Source organism: Neodiprion fabricii, chromosome 5 (genome assembly GCF_021155785.1).
Source record: "Neodiprion fabricii isolate iyNeoFabr1 chromosome 5, iyNeoFabr1.1, whole genome shotgun sequence".
Classification (NCBI taxonomy): domain Eukaryota; kingdom Metazoa; phylum Arthropoda; class Insecta; order Hymenoptera; family Diprionidae; genus Neodiprion; species Neodiprion fabricii.
The window spans coordinates 345,166-364,875 of record NC_060243.1 but is presented as its reverse complement, the minus strand read 5'-3'; the positions used below and the strand labels follow the sequence as shown (position 1 = coordinate 364,875).

At 44.7% G+C, this 19,710-nt stretch overlaps 1 protein-coding gene across 15 annotated transcripts in view; it reads right to left on the bottom strand.

The window, feature by feature from the left end:
* Positions 1-19,710, bottom strand: part of LOC124182895 (RNA-binding protein Musashi homolog Rbp6) — a 400,556-nt gene that overhangs the window by 378,180 nt on the left and 2,666 nt on the right. For all 15 annotated transcript variants that reach the window (XR_006870884.1, XR_006870885.1, XM_046570684.1 and 12 more), the window contains exon 2: positions 19,169-19,209. Coding sequence is in view for 13 of the 15 variants with exons in the window: in XM_046570684.1 (XP_046426640.1) it covers positions 19,169-19,209 (41 nt within the window). In the remaining 2 variants the exon portion in view is untranslated. The remainder of the gene's footprint in view (positions 1-19,168; positions 19,210-19,710) is intronic.

Sequence of the window (19,710 nt, the reverse complement as noted above, 5' to 3'; positions counted from 1 at the left end):
GCCTAGCGCCTGCCTGACGCTAATAGAGACTATCTTTACCGTTCTTTCTCCCCTTTATCTTTAGCTCATTCTTTCGCTATTCGTTCCTCTTGCCGCCCCAACGCGAGGGCACCGAATCAAAAGACCCGCACCCGCGGCGTAGCTGGTTATGTCAAAACGGAACTTCTCTCCCATAAAAACACCCCTTAAACTCGACGCTTTTTCTTTCTACCCGCCGCGCAGACAAATCCCGTGCACGTCACGAAAATACCGTGGCGGCGTCGTCGCGATTTGTTACCTACCTGATAATATAAATACTTGTGCGTCTCGTGTGTAATAAAAGTAGAGAAATACGCTGGAGAAATGAAGCTATATTTTTTCTCTTCTTCTCCAGGAATTTTTGACACGATCATCCGGTAGAGTTCGAATCGTGGTATGTTCGTATAATCAATTCCCAAGGCAATGATGCGATCCGTCTTACTCTTATCCGAGCCAGAGAAAAAAAAAGTTTTGGCTCGGATTCGCCCATTATGAATTGGGGTGTCACGCGGACCGCTGAGTCGCTCTTATAAATCGCGATATTGTCGAGTCAACAAAGGGGAAAAAGGGGGCGGGGTTGCCGAGTTGCGGGATGGAGGACATTTTGTATTTTCAATTACGGTGGCCTAGAGTAAACGCTGATTTATACCGAATCTGGATTAATGCCGGGGAGGTTTTGGGGGCTCTTCGCCCTCGCCAGCAGCGAGTTTGGTACAGGCTACAAGCACCCGCCGCGGTAATCCCGGTACGACCGAGTATGGAGAAAGGGGGTAGGGGATGGGGAGTAAAACGTGGGATGAAACTCTTCGCAAAAAAAGTTTCTCCCCAAAAATAGAATACAATAAAAAAAAAAAAAAAAAAAATGAAAAGAAAAAATAAAAACAATACACGTATATATACTAATAAAAATACTTGGGCGTGCGGATTTATCATACATAAATATATTAACGATGATTTACGGCACTCTCTGCGCGCAGAACGCTCCTCGTTCTCCGGAGGCTTAGCGGGTATTTCGTATACGAATTCGCGGGAATGCCGCATAGGAGGTAAAAAACAAAATTAAATAAAATTGGCGTCAAAGTAGGTATCGAAGAATTGTAAATTTTCACCGATACTCCGTGTACCGTGGTGTGTAGTTGTACAAGAAAAACTACGTTCAAATTATATGCCAGTATCGATCGCGACTTTCACCGAGACCGAGAGTGCACTGTAGGAAATGTGTAAAAAGACGGAGGAAAAAGAAATCAAAATGTTTCACGGTGTAAAAGTTTTAGAAGCCTGCTGCTCCAGTGCAGGCGGCCCGGGACAGAAGGGAGTCGGTGGCCGCAGATGAGCTCGGAATTTGAATGCGCCCGGGAAAGTTGGAGGCTGGTAATGATAGTGTACACTGGGTACTGAGGTAGGGTAATAACCGTGGAGGGAGAGTGTGTAAACGACTTAGGAACGTCGTTTATTAAGCCCCCAGTCTGCAACAACACCGTAGAGCAACTTGTTAAACAACCACTTTACTACGGCGTTAGCTCCTGCGACAGTGTGGCTAACAATAAGAGAGAAGACCGGTGGTAGGTATCCACTTGGATTCGTCGTTGGATCGGTATGCGGGGTGTCCCGGTCAATGGTCGGGAGAAACATCAAGAGCATGATATCCGAGGATGAGAAATGCGACGAGCCTTTCAAGCTTTGACTCTCGGCGCCCAGACGAGGGGTGAAAGTTCGGTTTTCCACTCGAAGGATTTACCGTCGTCTAAGGACTTAATCGCGACTCGCTTGATTCAATCGGACGGACCTTCTTCCAAACTCCAATCAACGCGGCGTCAAGCGATAAAAATTTCTGGTAGTTCGGCCGGAAGAATAACGCGTAATCGATTACGACATGGACCGAGACCACAAAGAGGTGGACGGAAAAAATTGCGAGAAATATCCTCTGCGACCGGACGTGGAGAGCAGAATGCACAAAGCGCCGAATGGCAGAGGCCGCTTATACATACGAGCATTACGGAACAATGGGTGCGTGTGCTGTTAATAACAAGCCTATCGGTGCTAATCGATCACTAGCCGGTACATCCTGATTGACAGCAACGCTGGATTCACAATCTGTAGAACGCGGTATTGCAATAGTGCAGATAATCATTGGAGAATCACGCGAGCTTAAATATGATCGTCTAAAACGAGGGTCGGGGCATGATGTCTGCTCTACGACGAAATCCGCAAGAAGAAGAAGAAGAAGAAGAAGGAGAAGAAGAAGTGGTGGTTGATGGGACCGATAGGTGTAATCCTCTAACCTCGAGCGAGTATCTCGCGGACGGCACGGGCCTCGGTGAAAAGCGATCCTGGAGTTCTCTCTCCTGGGCGAGGATCAGCAGGGCGAAGTGGAGAAGGCGAGTTGAGTTCGAGGATAGTCCTCTCATATCGATCGGCGGGACAGCGAGGGCTGCTTGCAATATCTCACTATGGTAAACAAGTCACGGGATCTCTGGTTGGCCCACGGGGGGGTTTTCTCCTCGGGTGAAAGTCAGGGTGGCGGTAATATTTGCCCTACTATTACGTTACCGAACCCACGTCCTCGTCCTCGTCGTCTTCTTCCCATCCGAAAAACCCGACGAAGGTTTCGAGGCTCGGGTTACTCCCAGTCGCTGCCCCACGCAAAGTAATAACAAACCCTGTGTTATGCCTCCGCGACTCGCCGCCGCCCATCCCGTGTCTCCCCCCCCCCCCCCCCCCCGCCGCGGTACCGCCGAATCACTCGGAGGTTCCAGATATATCTGCATGCGAAAACAGCCCGACCTTCGGCTAGTCCATTTCCGAAATTTCCGTGCACCTGTTCACTGAGCATCTGAATGCTGATCCAAAGACTAGACAAATCTAAAGTTCTGTTCTACAGTGTGAACAGGTTTTGGCTCCGTCTATAACGGGCAGAAACAGTTCGTGCTGAAAGAGCGGTGTGGAACGGGGGGGTCACTTTTAGTTCGCAACACACCCGCGGTACCAGACGCGCAACCATAAACGTTTCGTTATGTATGTATACATGGTGTAGCCTGGAAAGCGCGTGCTTGCGCACCATTTCCACGGAGCTTGCAGGATCGAAACGGAGATTTTTTTTCATTAGTTTCACTCGCGCGACAGTAGTAAATTTTACTACCCACCTACCGTCTACGTCTGGCCGTTAAACGAAGCAGCTCTGCTGACATTTCACAACTAATTTGACGGGGAAAAGTTTTTTTTTCCCTGTCTATCGGAGGGAACGAAAATTTTGTTGTAGACGTTCCCAAGGATCATATTCAAAGACGTTTCTTTTCCATGAACCAGTTTTTGAATTTCAACTAGTGACGATCGTTGTGCAAATGGTTTTCAAAGAGGGACTGGGAATTTCGTCGTCGTTCTCCTCGCCGATTCGGGATCAGAAATATCCCTGCAAACCCTCCTTCGGGGAGAGCGTGTCTGGAACGGAACTCTGAGGAGCCACCCGGAGGGAGTTGTGGGGTGAGTACCCCCTAAATCACGGGAAACTGCAGGAGGGAATTACGGGGTGGTAGGAGGAGAGCCTTGAAGTGAAGTCGGAGAGTCTCGACTCTCCACCGCTCTCCGGTACCTCGCCCGGGGAAAAATGAATGTTGCACAGTTTCTAATTAGACATTTTTAACCCAAGAACACCTCTCTCTCTCTCTCTGCACCACGCACACAAAGCTCTCCGACACGTGTCGGTTGTGCACCGAGCTTTACGAGATTGATAATTGATTCTGAATCTCTCGGAGTTTACTTTTCAATTTCTTTTTTTGTCTTTCTGTGTCTGACGTTCTACAATTAGAACCATGCAATCAACTTCTCTACAATCTGATTTATACAATCGAAAGGTGATGCACAAATGATTGAAGTAAGAATCGTTCGTGCCGGAATTATCATGCCTCTAATATATGCATACATAAGCCTTATTTTACAAGGCAGGGCGGTACGAGTGCCTCGCGAATCTTCCGCACTGCCGATGTACAGTTATGGAGGGTCGTTAAGGTTGATAATTGGGCCGAATAGCCGCCGCAGTAGGTCTCCGCCCGGGCGAAGTTGCACGCGGGGATAGAGGAGAACATGAGGAGTGAAATGAAAATAAAAAGGAGAAAAAAAAGACATTCTCCCTGAATTTATTATGCTCTGCGGGTTTTTATTGCGGGCCTGCAGCTACACGGGAGCCAGGCAGACACGCGATTCAGGCACCATTCCCCAACCTGAGGGTATTATACACCTAGCCGACGATGGACGCGAAAGCCGACGAACCGAGGAATATTCCTCCACCCCGACGACCGGGGAAAATTACAAATCAATCAGCCGATTATTTCCAATTGATCTTCGCCGGGTTTTCCGCGCTGCTTATAATGCGGCTGCAGCGCATCGACACCGAAGCGAATGTCGAACAATCCCCTGTGTCTTGATTGCTGCGTCCATCACCGTATCCGCTTACCGCTGTGGTGCAACATCCGTCGTTCAACGCGTTTCTATAGCCCCATCATCATCTGCAGCATCGATTTGTTTCCGTGTAGTGTTATTTCAAGACCGGTGAAAAAAGAATCGTATCCGGCTCTTACGTAGCCTTCGGCTAAATTACACGAGTCGTCTCAAAACCTCCTTCGACAAATGATTTCTCGGCAACGAAGCTGCAGACCCACTCGGTAGATTTAACATCGCTGAATCGTCAATTTGCATTCGTACTTCGGACAGAGAGATGCAGTGCAATAAATGCTGCGGCCGCAGTCGTATAAATAGGGTTGGAAAATCAAGTAAGCCATTTATTAGGGGAAGGATTTGCACGTCACATCCCGTTAATTCAGCATGAATTTCTAAGGCTGCCTGTCGCTCACCAGTGCTCAAGGCAGCTGCGTTATTCATTGCTCCGGACGAATTTCAATCAATTACAAAATCCTCTTCGGATACAGCCAGTGCATTTTTATAGAATTATCTTGCATGGTCGATTTACTCCTGAAGTTGAAAACGTTTGGTGTTTGTATTTTTATTTCTCTCTTTTTCAAATTTTTATTTCTTTCTCCGTTGGTTGTAAGAGTGTAATGCCGTTCGGTGTCTGCCTCAGTTTCATCACCCAATCTCCTTGGAACGATTGAAGTGAAATAAAGTTGAAACAAGGGCTGGATCCGCAGTGGGCTAAAGTCGGTGAAACGACGGTACGAAAAAGCCCATTTTAGTGGGTGAAAAGCGATTGGACGAAAATTGAAATCATCCCGGCGACCGCCCTCGGCCGGCTCGTTCGGCGTTAATTAAAAGGTCCAACCTACGGCGGTCCATGCAGCAGTAGCAGCGGTCATAACATACGGGAACACAGAGAGGGAGAGAGAGAGAGAGAGAGAGAATTATAGACACGACTGCAGGTGGATCATGTGTGTGTGTGTGTGTGTGTGTGTGTGTGCATGGAACGCAGACTGCACCGGGGCCATCCATATAGTCCAGGCATAGCACACACAGTGCACCGTTACAATACACACGTGATCAACAACCGGGCGGGGTTTCACGCACGTGTTTACCACTCATTCACTCGCGTGTTTGTAAACGCGTTATATATATATGTATGTATATATATATGTACACGTAGGTATGCATACACATATATACAGGTGACATCGGCCGGCCGCGAAGCAGCAGCGAGGATACGATGCGAGGTGTGATCACTGTGCAGTCAGTGTGCACAGTGTTCGTCGTCATATTGATTGGCTCGCTCAGTATTACGTAATGTCATTAACACGTCGCAGCTCACACATGCGCCACTGCGTGGCGGCCATCCCCGGCGCTCTGGGGTCCAGCAGGCTGCAGACACGTGCATCGGATACCTGCAGCAGGACCCGGGACTCCGACTGCGTCAGTAAGCCAAAAGCAAATGCGTTTGACGGCCGGATGATGCATCGGGCTGGTAATACCTGCAACCCGCCGAGAGGAGAGTTCGGAGGGTGAGAAAGATTCATTGTTACGGGGCGAAACGCGTGCCGGTCGCCAATAAAATTTACCATGCGGGATTGTTTTTCTTCCGATTCGATATATTGCACTGCGGGCTTATTCGCGAAACATAATTCCTAGTTGAATTTGCACCACCGAAACGTGTAATGAGAACCGCTCGTCTAGCTGTTCTCCAGCCGTTTCAAGCTTCAACCAGATACTCAGTTTAGTCGGTTCTTATACCATTATGGACACTGCTGTCTTCGAATGCCGAAGAGGAGATAACGACCGACGTTTATTTTTAGGCGGTCCTTCGTTCCCGCCCAAGACTCGCGAGCTTGCCTTGTGGCAGCCTAAACGAACTCGCTTGTGTCTGCCTCGTCACATCATTGACTCACGATGCTACTCTTTCCGGGGTACTCATGTTACTCGGGTGAAAATATAGCACGTTTGGTGAAACGAACCATCGGACTTAGTCCGAGTCCAAGAAGTACCTGTACATCGATTCGATGCAGTTTCATTGGTGCACATCAGATTCCAAAAGCATGTTCTATGAAGGGCAGAGGTAAGGAGAAGTATTTCATATAGATTTTCAACTGAAAAAATGTCTACCGGAAAGCGACAAATAGTGGTTCAAAAAGTCACTTGTTTGGTGCTTTGTAGAACTTTCGCTGCATTAATTTCCCGTCTTAATTTGCCTGTACTTTACGGACACTTTCCATGCACGGAGATAGTCCACCTTACCTCTACCCTTCATAGCATGGTCCTACCATCCAAAGTACAAGACGAGGCGAAGCCTCTGCCGCAGTCACGATTCCGAGTGCAGCTGAGCGGCGACCGAGAATCCGAGAGCCAGAATCCACGGTCGCGTGGTATTCTCGCGTAAAATCTATTGTTGGCGGCGTGGGTGGAGGTATTTTAGGAGGCTTTTATTAACCGCCGCGGCGCGAATATTTATGCACATGTATACACCGTGTATATAACCGAGGCGTGCAGGTGCGCGTTCTCGCCGGAATGTGGGAATGTGCGAAGGCGATCTCGGTTCGCACCCGCGTTTATTATACACGGTTGGTGGACCGGGATGCCGGGAATTTACTCAACAAGTGTTCGCCCAAGTCGGCGACATCTCGGATCTGGCTGACTCGTCGTCGACCTGGACCTCAAATCGAGGGCCAAGTGTGCCCGTCTGCGGTCAACCAAATCCCGCACAGTTGCCAGCCGCGTGTCGTTTCGTTGACGAAGGGAATATCGCCGTTTCGGTTACGGCGACGGAAATTTGGCGGATTCCGCAAGACGCGAGACAGCGAAAGGGGAAAAGACAATAAAATACTGCCAGACGACGATCCAGAGAAGGATTTGCTCGTGAAACCAGTCCCTGGCGATAAGAGGGACTGACGTGAGCCCGAGGGGAACCAGACTCCGTGCCGCGCGATCGCTTCGCGTCACTTGCGAGGTGCATAGCACCGCGACGTGATCGGGAGAAAGGAGGACGGGAGAAAAACACTCTCTAAATGTAAAATCGTGTCCATGGTCTAAGCAGTTGGACAAGAGTGATATGTTGGATGCCTGTCGTCAAATTTCGAGATGCCGGAAGTCTTTCAAAACCAGAATTCAGCGGCCAGAAATCAACTTCGTCCCATCTCTTTCTGCAGCAGACTTACCGGCTCAGTGTAGTAAATGTTCGTAGTGTTGGTCGCGTAACGTTGTGGATGAAAATGGTAGGGAGAAGAGGCATCGTTCATGACTCAGTGAAGAGGGAATAAATGGTGCAGGGCGTTCGGGGGACTCGCAAATCTTCGTCTCTCTCACTCTCTCAATCTCTCTCTCTCTTTCTCTCTCTCTCTGCGCCACTCGCAGTAGGTCCTCGAGCTTCTACCAATTAACGGTCTGGAAATGATCGCCGACTGATGCGAAATAAAGACCTTGTTATTCTTTTCCACCGTGGAGCTAACGTCAATACCGTTGAATTCAAGAACGCAGAACTTTGTCTCAGGTTCAAAAACAACGGCTATGGTCACATTCTTCGCAATGCTCTTCGACAATTCGTTGTTCAAATCGTCCAATTCACTGTCGATGATTCAATTCTTTGAATCATCTACCATCCGTTTCTGTTTCGATTCACAGCTCCTGCACCCCCGCACCTTTAAAGTCGAATCCTCCAGATAAACTGCCAATCGATCCGAGACAGTACAGTTTTAATTGAATCCCATCAATTCGGTGCTTGTACGCCGTCTCCGTTTTACCACTTATATTTTTCGTATTTCACCGCTAAGCAGATTGGTCGGTATGCCAGAGGAAAAAATAAAATTTCCAAGGCGAGAGCGAAAGGTGTTCGAATCTCGTCATGTAAACACGTTGAATCGATATCGATCAATCACTTTCCCCGCGTCTATCCTGCTCCTAGTGCTGCTTCGCGAAGCCGTTACCTTCTGTATGTGATATCGATACCCGAGCATGCAGACCGCGATATCCTATTCCGGATCAATATCGATCAATGAGAGGCGAGCGATAAAATCATGTCAGCAGGTACTGATTCCAAGTCGCAGAGTGAGTTTCTAGATGCAGCTACGAATCCACTCGGGACGTTTATGACGCCTTAATGGTTCGTAAATCTCTGTTCTACATGCTGTTTTTAAGTCGAGCAATGCCACGTGGCGTTGGATGGTATCGGGCGGCATTGGTTTCCCATGTCGTTGGGTCAGGAGGCAGGCGGAACGGCGGAACGGCGGCGGGGGCTAATTACTTAACATGTAACGGGCAAACAGCCCCGCTTTATTGGTTCAGTGCCGTATGAATTTATGATACGTGTATTAGCTACCCACGGCTGGACTGCTGCCTCCTATATAATACGTGGCATGGGTCGGCTGGAATCTAGCTTGAGGTACATCAGCTTCTGCCCGCTATACGTGCTGCATGTATTACGGCCCCGCTGACGCCCGCTGCATCGCATCCCATGTATTCGCCGTGTTTCATGCACCGGCATACCGCCGCATCTACGGGGAAAACGGTAAAACCAATTCCCTTTATCAGAATCCGTTACGTAACACCGAGATAAATTTCTGGTTCTGCTTACCGAACACTCCTCGGCTGTTTTCATTCCTTACCGTATAACCGACAAGTACCATATCGTTTAGGGTATTTTTTTCACTTCATTTTATTAATTCAGGCAGTTTTCAGCCGTTATCAGAACAACATCCATGCGGTATATTGCAAAGCCACGGCTTGACATTATCAGTTGCAAACCGATCTCAGAAATCGATTGAACGAGGATAATTTGTGTAATCAGTCAAAGCAGACATTTGGCAATTTCTCTTTTGGCGCCAATTATATAAAAGTTACCGAACAGTTGATCATCGTATGACAGTATCTGAACTCCAATTTTTCGTCTTCCGTTTGACGAAGTTGACATTTGCATTTAGCCAAGAAAGAGTTGAAGGATTCATCAGGCTTTTGGCTGGCAACACTTGATCGGGCTCACATAATTGATCGCAGCTTATACTTGCAACTATTTGAAATCGCTTTCTCTCGCAAAACCTATCAAAATTTTGGTATCAATTCAAAAGGGGACGCCTGAGAAAAGCAATGTTCGTAAATGAAATATTTTCTTTTCGAAAGAATCGAGCACGATCGTTTTCAATACTGCACGTAATCAGCAGCCAAAGAGCACTAAATTCCAATCTTGATTGATTTCCGAAATAGTTGCTTCTTGTTTCGGTTGGTTTTATCATGCTTCACTACAACGACGTCACGTTGGCAGGGCACAATACGAATGGAAGTATACGGATGAAAAAATCTACCACTTAAATTTTGGCTATGGCAAGTAGTATAATCAGCACCTAACTAAAGCAAGAGAATTGATGGTCGTTGACATATTTTTAGAAGGTAATGGCCAACCGAAGAAAGAAGAAGAAGAAGAAGAAGAAGAAGAAGAATAGTTCATGGTCGAAATGTTAATTGACATGGCTCTGCTAATGTCATACGATCCCGCTCCGTGATCTGCAGAGTTGTTCGAGGTACTGTTCAATGTACGCGCTGTACCTACTCCTCGGGTTGTGGGCACCCACAAAGAAGTCGTGGGCGACGACGACTCGCGCTGCTGAGGGAGGAGTGTGCACCTGTTTCGCATTACGTAAGGCGACGGACGTGTCATGAGAGTGTGCGAGCCGGTGGTCGCGTGACCGAAACGGGCACGCGGAAGTCTTTGAATCGCCGCGACGCGGAGCGAAAGGCTAAGAAACAGGCCTAATGAAATTTTCATATTTCTATTCATTCTTTATAAGAAGTGAAAATTACCGGGCAATCACTCGCTCGAGCTGCGCTAGCTCCTTGCGTTTTGCCCGCAAAAAATCCATAATTCTCCGTACAGGGCGAGAAATTGTGGTACCCAGGCTACTGGGGTCCTCTGCATAACTCTTGTTATACGTGTATGAAGAGCTGCGGTGGAAACCAATTTTACTGTGTAAAATTGACGTCGTGCTATGGACGAGCAAAATCGATCCAGCATTTTACCGAGTAGTCTAAGTGACACCTGGAACAGTTTCACGTTCGGGGATGAAATTGGGACCTTCAAATGGATCTCTTCCTGCAGGTCTATGAACGCTTCTCTCTCTCTATCTCTCTCTCTCTCTCTATGGTGCCCGGAATGTCTTCTTATACATGGTTAACCAATATTCGAAAATCTGTATATCCATTCGACTCTTAAGCCTGAAAAAACGAGGCCGTTATCCCTAAGTCGAATACCTATAACTTGAGCCCGTTTAGTGGAATGATAGGCTAAACGATCAATCCGCGAATTGAAAATTGAGCATAGATCAGTAGCAGTGACGTTGCGTGGCTTCCAGGTTACGCAACGAGCGCCAATTGGTCGGTGTTTCGAAGGCATTGAGAAGCTGGTGGGGAGTCCTTTGTGCATCACTCGAGTGACGGTTAGGAGGTGAGATCTCGCCGTTGTCGGTTCGAACCGCGATCACTATCTGGGATGAAAAAATCCAAAATAGGCCCATTGTCAGCGCGTGGCTGAAGCGGGACTATCTAAATTAGAATCGCGAAGCTTGTCATCCGCTCAGAGGAACGGAGATTCTCCTCCACCTGCACCGTCTTCCGATGTGCCGGCGCATTCAGTGACTCCACGGCCTTCTCCGCGACTCTTTTCCACCCACAACAAATCCGAACGATCCAAGGTCGGGAACCCGTCTTACTTACACACACCGTCGTCTGGACCCCGATATAAGGTACATAAGAGAGCTTCGCTAATCCAGTTCTTTCATCTCTGGTTTGCTGCACGTGGACAGAATTCGAGATGGAAAGAAAACGGGATGTCTTTTTATGGAATTGTTCATCCGTACAGCTCTCCTGTCGCATAATATTGAATGGAGAAAATTGGAGAAGTCGAGAAATACCTACCGTGTTCTCTTCTCAATTTCAGCTTGGTTAAAGTGGCTGAACGACCGCTATTTGAATATGGGGCTTGCCACGCCAACTCAGTAAACCGTTGTCCATGATATTTTTTAATTTCACCGAGGACTTTTTCTACGTTAGGACGACCTTTAAAATGCTTCAAAGAATCTTTTCAAATTCTTTGAATCACTCGTCTTTACCCTATGATTTTTTGAACCCATCTCAAAAACATCGAAATTCATTTTTATGAAACAAGAAGAAAAGACATTTGATTTCCGAAATGAAACATTTTTACGCAATATTCAGAGTGGGACCGGGGAAACCAAATGGTTCTTTTTTTGCCTAAAGACGAGTGATTCAAAGAATTCGAAAAAATTCTTGGAAGCTTTTATAGTGGGGGGGGGGGGACCTCAATGAAATTAAAAAAATGTTACGATCAATCGTTTACTGGGTTGTCGTGAAAAGTCCTACACATAACGTAAGCGCATATATCGCACGAGAGCTACTGCAAAGCAGAATTGGTGCATAATAGAAAATTTCCGAGTACCTACTGCAACGGATACTTGCGTCCTCCTTCTTTCTCATTCTCCCCGACCGCGCTGCGCGCCACTCTTCTTGTATATTATTATAATTTCACGCGAGTAAGTGGATACGTGCATCGCGGTATATAATGTATAACTGCGCACACACGGTGAAGAAAAGTCGCGGAGTCCGATTACCTGCGACGAGATAATACCAACGGTGCGACTTGAGAGGAAGCGAGACGAGCGTACGATGAAACTTACACCCGAGACCCGATGAATGGGGAGAGAAAAAAAAAATTCATTTTCTCAGCTGAGTCATCATAATTGCCAACAATTGTCTCCTCGCGAGTTGCAAAGTATTTCAGTACACAGCACTGCATCATTCTGCATTTTCGATTGAAATCATCATTACACCTTGCTCGACGGATCTACGGATGGCAAAATTCAGTAAACTTTTACCGATATGTAGCACTATGTGAGTTGTCGCTGTAATCGATGAAATTTCGATTCTTTTCAGCGATACCTCTCACAATTAGCTGTGGAAAATGAGTAAGGTGAATCCGCAGATAAGAAGTACTGGAAGCGTACGGAAATGGGATATACATCTGTTCGTGCTTGTGCAGTGTGAAAACCTAGCGGCCATATCGCCGAAGTGGTGTCCAGGTGAGTAAATTTTTCAAAATCCTAAGGTGACTTCACTCCTTCGATATAATTCATGATTATTCCGAGATTCCCGTTCAATACAATCAACCAACTTTCCAAAAGTATACGAAATTCGGCGTTGTACGAGGAATGAGAAGAAAATCCATGGCATAGAATTGAAAGAGACACGCGCCGGATGAAAAAGTAAATATAAATTCGATTTTAATATCGCGCCAAATTAGTAATCGAGGTTTTTCCTGTATCATTGGTGCTCTGGAGTTTGCTAATAATAACTTTTTATCTCCCTGCATGTCACGCGACGAGTTAATTATGACGCTGCCGGACGGTCGCGGTCGGGTCTGGGAAAAAAAATATAAAAAAAAAAACGAAAAAAAAACCACACCTCGCTTCAACACGTGTTCTGCTGCATGTAAAAAGAGAGCAGGACAAAAAGTATAGTGAAACGATGGACGAAACGCTAATTCGATTAATAATCGCAAGGGGCGACTGTAAAATCGAATCGATCGCCACGAACGGCTTACCCAATACCTGCAGAATGTAATAATCTGCACGGCTATTGGAATTATTGTGTCTTATTGTTAGATCAGGAGATTCGATCAGCGAATATATCGGGCGTAATAAATTCTAAAAAAAAGGGCAACGACAATTTATTAATCTAAGCACCACGAAAAAATTGCCGCTTCCGGTAGAAACAACGCGAATCTTTATCGCCGTCTGTGAATTCGGTGGATTCGAAAAGTCCGAACGAATTGCAGCCCGTCAATCAGGCTGATCGATCGATCGATCATCCGTCCGTTATCTCGATGCCGTTATTACGTAGGTACCTACATATAACTTGTGCACACAGGTTTCACAGCTATCAAAATACCACGGGAAGAAGACGATCGCTTCGAAAAAAAACCGTCTCTGCGGAGGTAAGTAAGCCGAGCGAACGATAGCGATAACGACGCGTGGGCATCGCCGGCTTTCCGAGATTATCAATTTCTAATATTTTCTTGCGCCGGTTCTTCGATCGAGAAAACGCCCGTGTTCGTTATCATCATCGTTCCTCAACATCAGGCTGCGCCGCCGGGTCGGATCTCGCTATAAGGCCATTCTCAGGGCTGTCGGGGAGCCGTCACACAGGATGTCTCTTGTCTAGCTTCAATGGCGTTTCCCGTTTATCTTGACAAAAATTTTGATCTTTTTCACAAGGCGTTTGAACCATCCTTACCGAACCAGCTCACTCCTTTTATGATTATTCATCGGGTTATACGTATAACGTTTTTAGTCGTAATTAATTGACATGGGGGCATCCTTCTTAAATTTCATTCAATTTTGCTCAATCTCAGTTACTTGACATTTTAATGAACATTCGTCGTTCTTATTTCAAGAAAATATTCCATCACCGTATGTATGTATAATTTAGGCTTAAAAAAAAGAATTCGTACAGCCATCGGTTTAACTAAGTTGAAAAAATTAGTTTTAGTGCTCGGTTATTGACGGCATTTTACATTTCTCATCAAGCTAACGATGACTCAAGATTCGTTTAATGTACACACCGTGTATTACGTATTTTATATCTTGTACAAATGAACCACGTGCTCGCTAGAACATTTGTATCAACGAAGTATTAAGGATATCGGCTCAAATTCCCCGAAACCCCCCCAAGATTCCCTGACGTTTCACGGTTATTCAAAAATTCGGCGGGAACGGTGACAAGTACTTTGGTAAAGAGTTATATCGTAGTATAAGACGAGAAGGAAAACGTGAGGAAAAACGTCGTTGAATCGCCAAATTGATCGGCGAGTTTGCACGTGATACAATCGAAATCGAATGCGTTTGTCATCCTCGGAGCATCGCGGCTAACAGAACTACCGAGATGTTTCACAGACTTGAACAGTACCGCAGAATCAGGTCTGTAATACACTGCACCGATGATGGATCATCCGAGTAACGGATTGGCTGCAGCTGGTGATAAATCGCTATGATTTTAATACCTATGTTTCTCAGAAAGAGAAAACTCCGTCAGTCGTGGCAAGATCAACTCGCTTATTACTAATACGTCTGCGTAAGTTTCATTAGGTTTAGTTTGAGAGTGTAATACCAAAAAGAGAGAAAAATATTCACCGCGATTCCTGCAGCTTTTGTCGGAATTAGCAGAGTGCGCCGTGGCAAAAACGAGGTCGTAATTAGAATAACTAAATTCGGGATTTCATTGCCGCGTGGAATTGCGTTGCCAGCCACGCGGTTAGTTGTGCGGCCAGCAATTAGCAACGGCACCGGCAACGGACGTAGATTATAGGCAGGTATACGTAGGTATATCCTGCATAAACTCAGCCTTCCTCTAATAGGAATAACAGAAAGAATCTTATAAGCACACCTGCAGCGGCGGTAATTAATGCCGTGTATTTCTCACTGTCAAATCAATACCAAATGTAAACGCAGAGCTTACCTATACCGCCTAACTGTTAATTCACTTCTTTTGAATTAATATCTTAGTTTTTTTTTTTTTTTTTTTTTTCATTTATCAATTTTTTTTCCCCGTATTAGACGCTAGTCGCGATGTAGGATATGTACGAGTAACGTCGTATGAACACGCGGACGCGATTCACCTCGTTTTATCGTTTCTAAGACCGTAATTGATGCATACTTTGTATCGTAAGGAACGACAAACGAAAAAAATAACAACAATTAAAAACTTGTCGGTGGAAACCGATTCGTTCCAAACAACGAACCGAATCGTAAAACGAATTTCAAAACCACGCCACAATAGTCGTGACACACATTTTTTTTTCTTCTCGTCAAAGTTAATCCGATTATAATCATGAGGTTGGATTATTTTTGGAATAAGAATTCTTATTTGGAGAAAACGGGCGGCGGAAATAATACCAATAGAATTTTGTCATCTGGTTCATGTAATTTTCCTGAAATATTTGAGTTACAACAACAATAACAATCCGTCTTATTATTACTGTAATATTCTTTTACAACTAATTAAAGGAAAATTGAATCTCTACAACTTCAAGTATTAAAAATATCAGTTCTGAGATATTGGTTTAGAATATCATAAAAATTTTATGTTCCTCAAAAAGCTCCTTGCGTCACATGTTTTTGTCTTCATAAAATGATTGAAATAATTGCAGCAATTATAGAGGTGTAATTTTACATAGCTAATCATCAAATTGCAAATTGTATTTAAAAAAAAACACGAACATGTACAAGGATGATAAACTGTGGATTCGCTTCAAATTTGAATAAGAAGAACTTTGCGTGATTCGAAGCTTGTGTGGAACACGAATTACTGGCGTTAAAATCTAAGAACATTTAACGCATTGTATACGTAATTCAAACAGAAAGGAAATATAAATACAAAATTTATATTGATACAGTTAAAATTTCAGGTGATTGAAAAAGCTCTAATTTCCACTGTCTTGTCCGCTTTATAATCGAAGGTTGCGATCCTGTAGGTCGGGCGGATAATATCAGAGACAGTCCTTTTTCTTAACGAGAGATTGATTCGTCGTTCAGCGGAACTGCAGAAACATAATAATTTGTATAACGAAGATTGCAAGTCACGGTGAAAGCGTCGCTGCATCTCGTGTTTCAATACCTGCTTCTAACAATCAGCCAGCTTGCCGCTTGAGCTGGACGTATAACGAGTCGACAATTCAGGTATAATAATCCGACATCAGAGGGCCGGTTTATCAATCATCGCGAGGAAAAAATCCGCGCAGCGCGTGTCTCGCGTCTTTCAATTCTACTCCACCTGCAGCTGCAGCAACGGACAGCTCCCGCTCCTTTCTTACATCCGCAAATTATCATATTGGAATATAATTAACCGAGAAAGCGAGAGGCGAGTATGTAATGCATCGGCTATTATGTTACGGGAGAAAAAGCCGCATCAATGCGACCAGCGATAATATAAATGACTACTGGCATTTGCAAAACCGCTCGCCCTCCGGGAGTCGTGATTGTCCGGTTTCATTGTCAACCGGCTGCGTTCAAATCCCTCGTATCCTATAATCTTCCTCTCTCTCTTCGTTCCGTTCTTCGGCACTATACCGTTTCAAAAGTTGCTCGAAATTTGTATACGTATAATACAATTAAATTCACAGTCTCGCTGAATCAATTTTTTGCTTTGAGTGGCTTCTTTTTTTTTTGTCTTCCCCTTCACTTTTGCACTTCTACCCGCAGGAGAAACCATTTATGTTGACGGTGAAACATTTTTTTTTTGCTTCGTCGATGTTTTGCGGGAAGAGGATTTCGATACTCTTAATTTTTTTTTCTTCTCTTTTTCGCAACAATGACGATGGTAATAACACGGCGCATTATTCGAACTAAATTGTTGTAATTTCTGAAGACACACACACACGCACACAGATACCTACAACAATGATTTAAACTTGATTTATATAATCCACGCGCAGAATTTAAACGGAAAATGCATTGTCAACGAAGGCAGCTGTTTATGTAATATCGTCGGTGTACCGCCCAATAACAACGAGGTAATTATTGAAGCTCGTGCGTATGTACGTACGAACATTTTGCCTGTGCGTACATAATACGGCATCGCACGCGAATATTCACGTCAGAGACTAGCGGGTCAGCCAGAATTCGAAGAAATAGCCTCGCGAAGGGCGCCGACTCTCCGAATCCACGTGATCTCTCCCTCTCCCTCTTTCTTCCTCTTCTCATCCTCTTCCACATTTTTCCCTCCCACCCTCCCCCCCCCCCCCCCACATATCTCTATTTCCCATCTATCTATCTATCTATCTGTCTCTCCTTCGGCTCTCTGTCTCGTGCGTGCCACGCGAGAATGACTTATGTAACGCCACAAATAACGTTAATATGCCACCGCTATCCTCCTCCTCCTCCTCCTCGGACTCGTCATGCCTCTCCGAGGCTCTGCATGCGTATCTTCTTTTTCTTCTTCTTTCTTCTATTTACCAACCGCACGAACCCCCCGCCCGAAATCCGAAAGTTGCGAAATCAGGCGTGTTTTTCCCAACCTCGAAACAATTTTTACTCTCTATTCTCATATACGAGGTTGAAATTGTATAGTAACGTTATCGTATGTAACGAAACAACGACTTAAAACTTTGTAGAATATAATGAATTTGCAGATCAGAAATTCAGTTTTCGAAAACTAGACATATTTTTTTTCTCTTTAGTACGGTTTCCTCGATCGCTGACAATCACAAAACTGCACTGAGGTGTGCTGATTTTTCTTTGTCATTTTTTGCTAACGTCAAGAACTTTAACCTTGAATTTTCTCCTGCGTTTCTTTTCCCTCCCACATACTCAAGTAATTACTAAACGTTTACGCTGACTTTGAATCTTGTTTATTGGACGTTATTAGACTTGTACGAAAACTCCAGGTTGTTAATGTACACCGCGTATTTAACAACGTAATAATATATATTCGTGTAACGTCGTGTGTGCAGTAAGTATACTACTTCGCACCAATTTTAGTCCTCTGATCAAATGGATTAATAACGGAGTAGGGTTATTGGTACGTGATACTTATTTTCGCGCAACGAAATAATCGTGAATATATTAAGAGGAGGGGGAATCTATGACTCAAATTACCGGCGCCAACTATCGTACAGATGACGAGATCCGCAGTCACGTGGCCACCTAAGAGAACCTGCTCGATTATGCCCGACCCATCCGCATCGGCATGATCGACTTCGCGGATCAATTGCAACATGTTCATGTAGAAAGACCGACGATTTTCAACATTTCTATCGTCGTGCTTCTCCCAACCTTATATCTTCTTGCCACTAACAGGTATTATAATTTTAAAGTAAATGTTTCCTCCCTTCGCACGAGGAGAGGATTTGGAAACCGGCAAGGTATACTTTAATTTTATTTAGACAGCGAGAAAAATAATGGTGGAAACTAGAAAAAACCACTTGAGCGACAGCCAGACCCCCTCCTTCAATTTCTCCCTCCCTCCCCCCCCCCCCCTCTCTCTCTCTCTCTCTCTTTCTCTCTCTCTGTCCAGCCAGATTCCGTGTTCTATTTTCGAAACCCGCCTCGCGGGTCCTCGATATATCCGCGTGCTGCATGAACCACGAGGCCTCTCGAGATGGCTTCTTGTTTTCGGGTCTGTGCAGAGATGAGGAGCTTCTCTCACCTTACAATTAGATGTGATGCCGAATAAACTATATGTTCGTCATTTTTCGAGAGAATAAAACAAAGGTTGGGCTCTGGGTCGATTGGTTACAGTGCTCGGAAATTCCGGAAAAAATCGCAATTATCGATGGGCATTATAATTTTCAACTTTACATCAAATTTTTTTTTGTTGGGGGGCTATTTCTCACCCGGCAAAACTCTTGCATGTGTGTGTTCGGGAAAACCACGTGGATTTACCTACATCCGTCGCATCAGGGGAATATGAAGTCCTAAAGCGCGTGGCCCTGCGGGGGTGGAATTTGAAATGCGCGCCGACTTTCATAACGTGTATTCAAATTTTAACCCCAACGAATAATTAATCCAAACTCATCGCGATCGTTAAAGTTACCTAAATAAATATATTTTTCAATTAAACAAGGTATACAGATTTTTCCCCTCGTCGTTTTCTATTATTATCACACAACAGTGTATCGTTCAATTTTCTAATAATTGAGTAAAATTAATTATTTTTATCTCACCTGGACTGGTCTGCCAAGATAGACCACCGATGAACATTTTCCTAGAAAAGAAAGATGAATCCATCAGCACACACGATCGTCTCCAATTTCCAAATTCGTTGTGCAGGTAGAGATAACATTATTCAAAGAAAGAATAGCATCGTATACTTTTATTTTACTTATTTCATTAATTATTTTAGCTTTTTCTCGTTTATTCGTTAAATCGTAATTATTTTGTCTATTATTTTTAATATGTTTGTTTGTTTTAATTTTTTTATTTTTTTTGTTTTTGTTACAAAATTTTTATACATCTCTTATGTACAGGCATGTATGCATACGCATACCAGAGGTTACTGTACTTGCGCAGTAAGCTCCGTTTTTCCTCGCCTGCAGATGTCACCACACTTCAATCAACTGAACTTTTTAACGAAACTTATAGGAGCATAGCGATAAGCTTTTTCCTTTTCTCTCTTTGATTGTCACGATTCCTCGCTGTTGTAAATCGTAATATTTTAAACAACTCCGATCGGCCATTGCGATGCGGTGAACATGCATAAATGGAT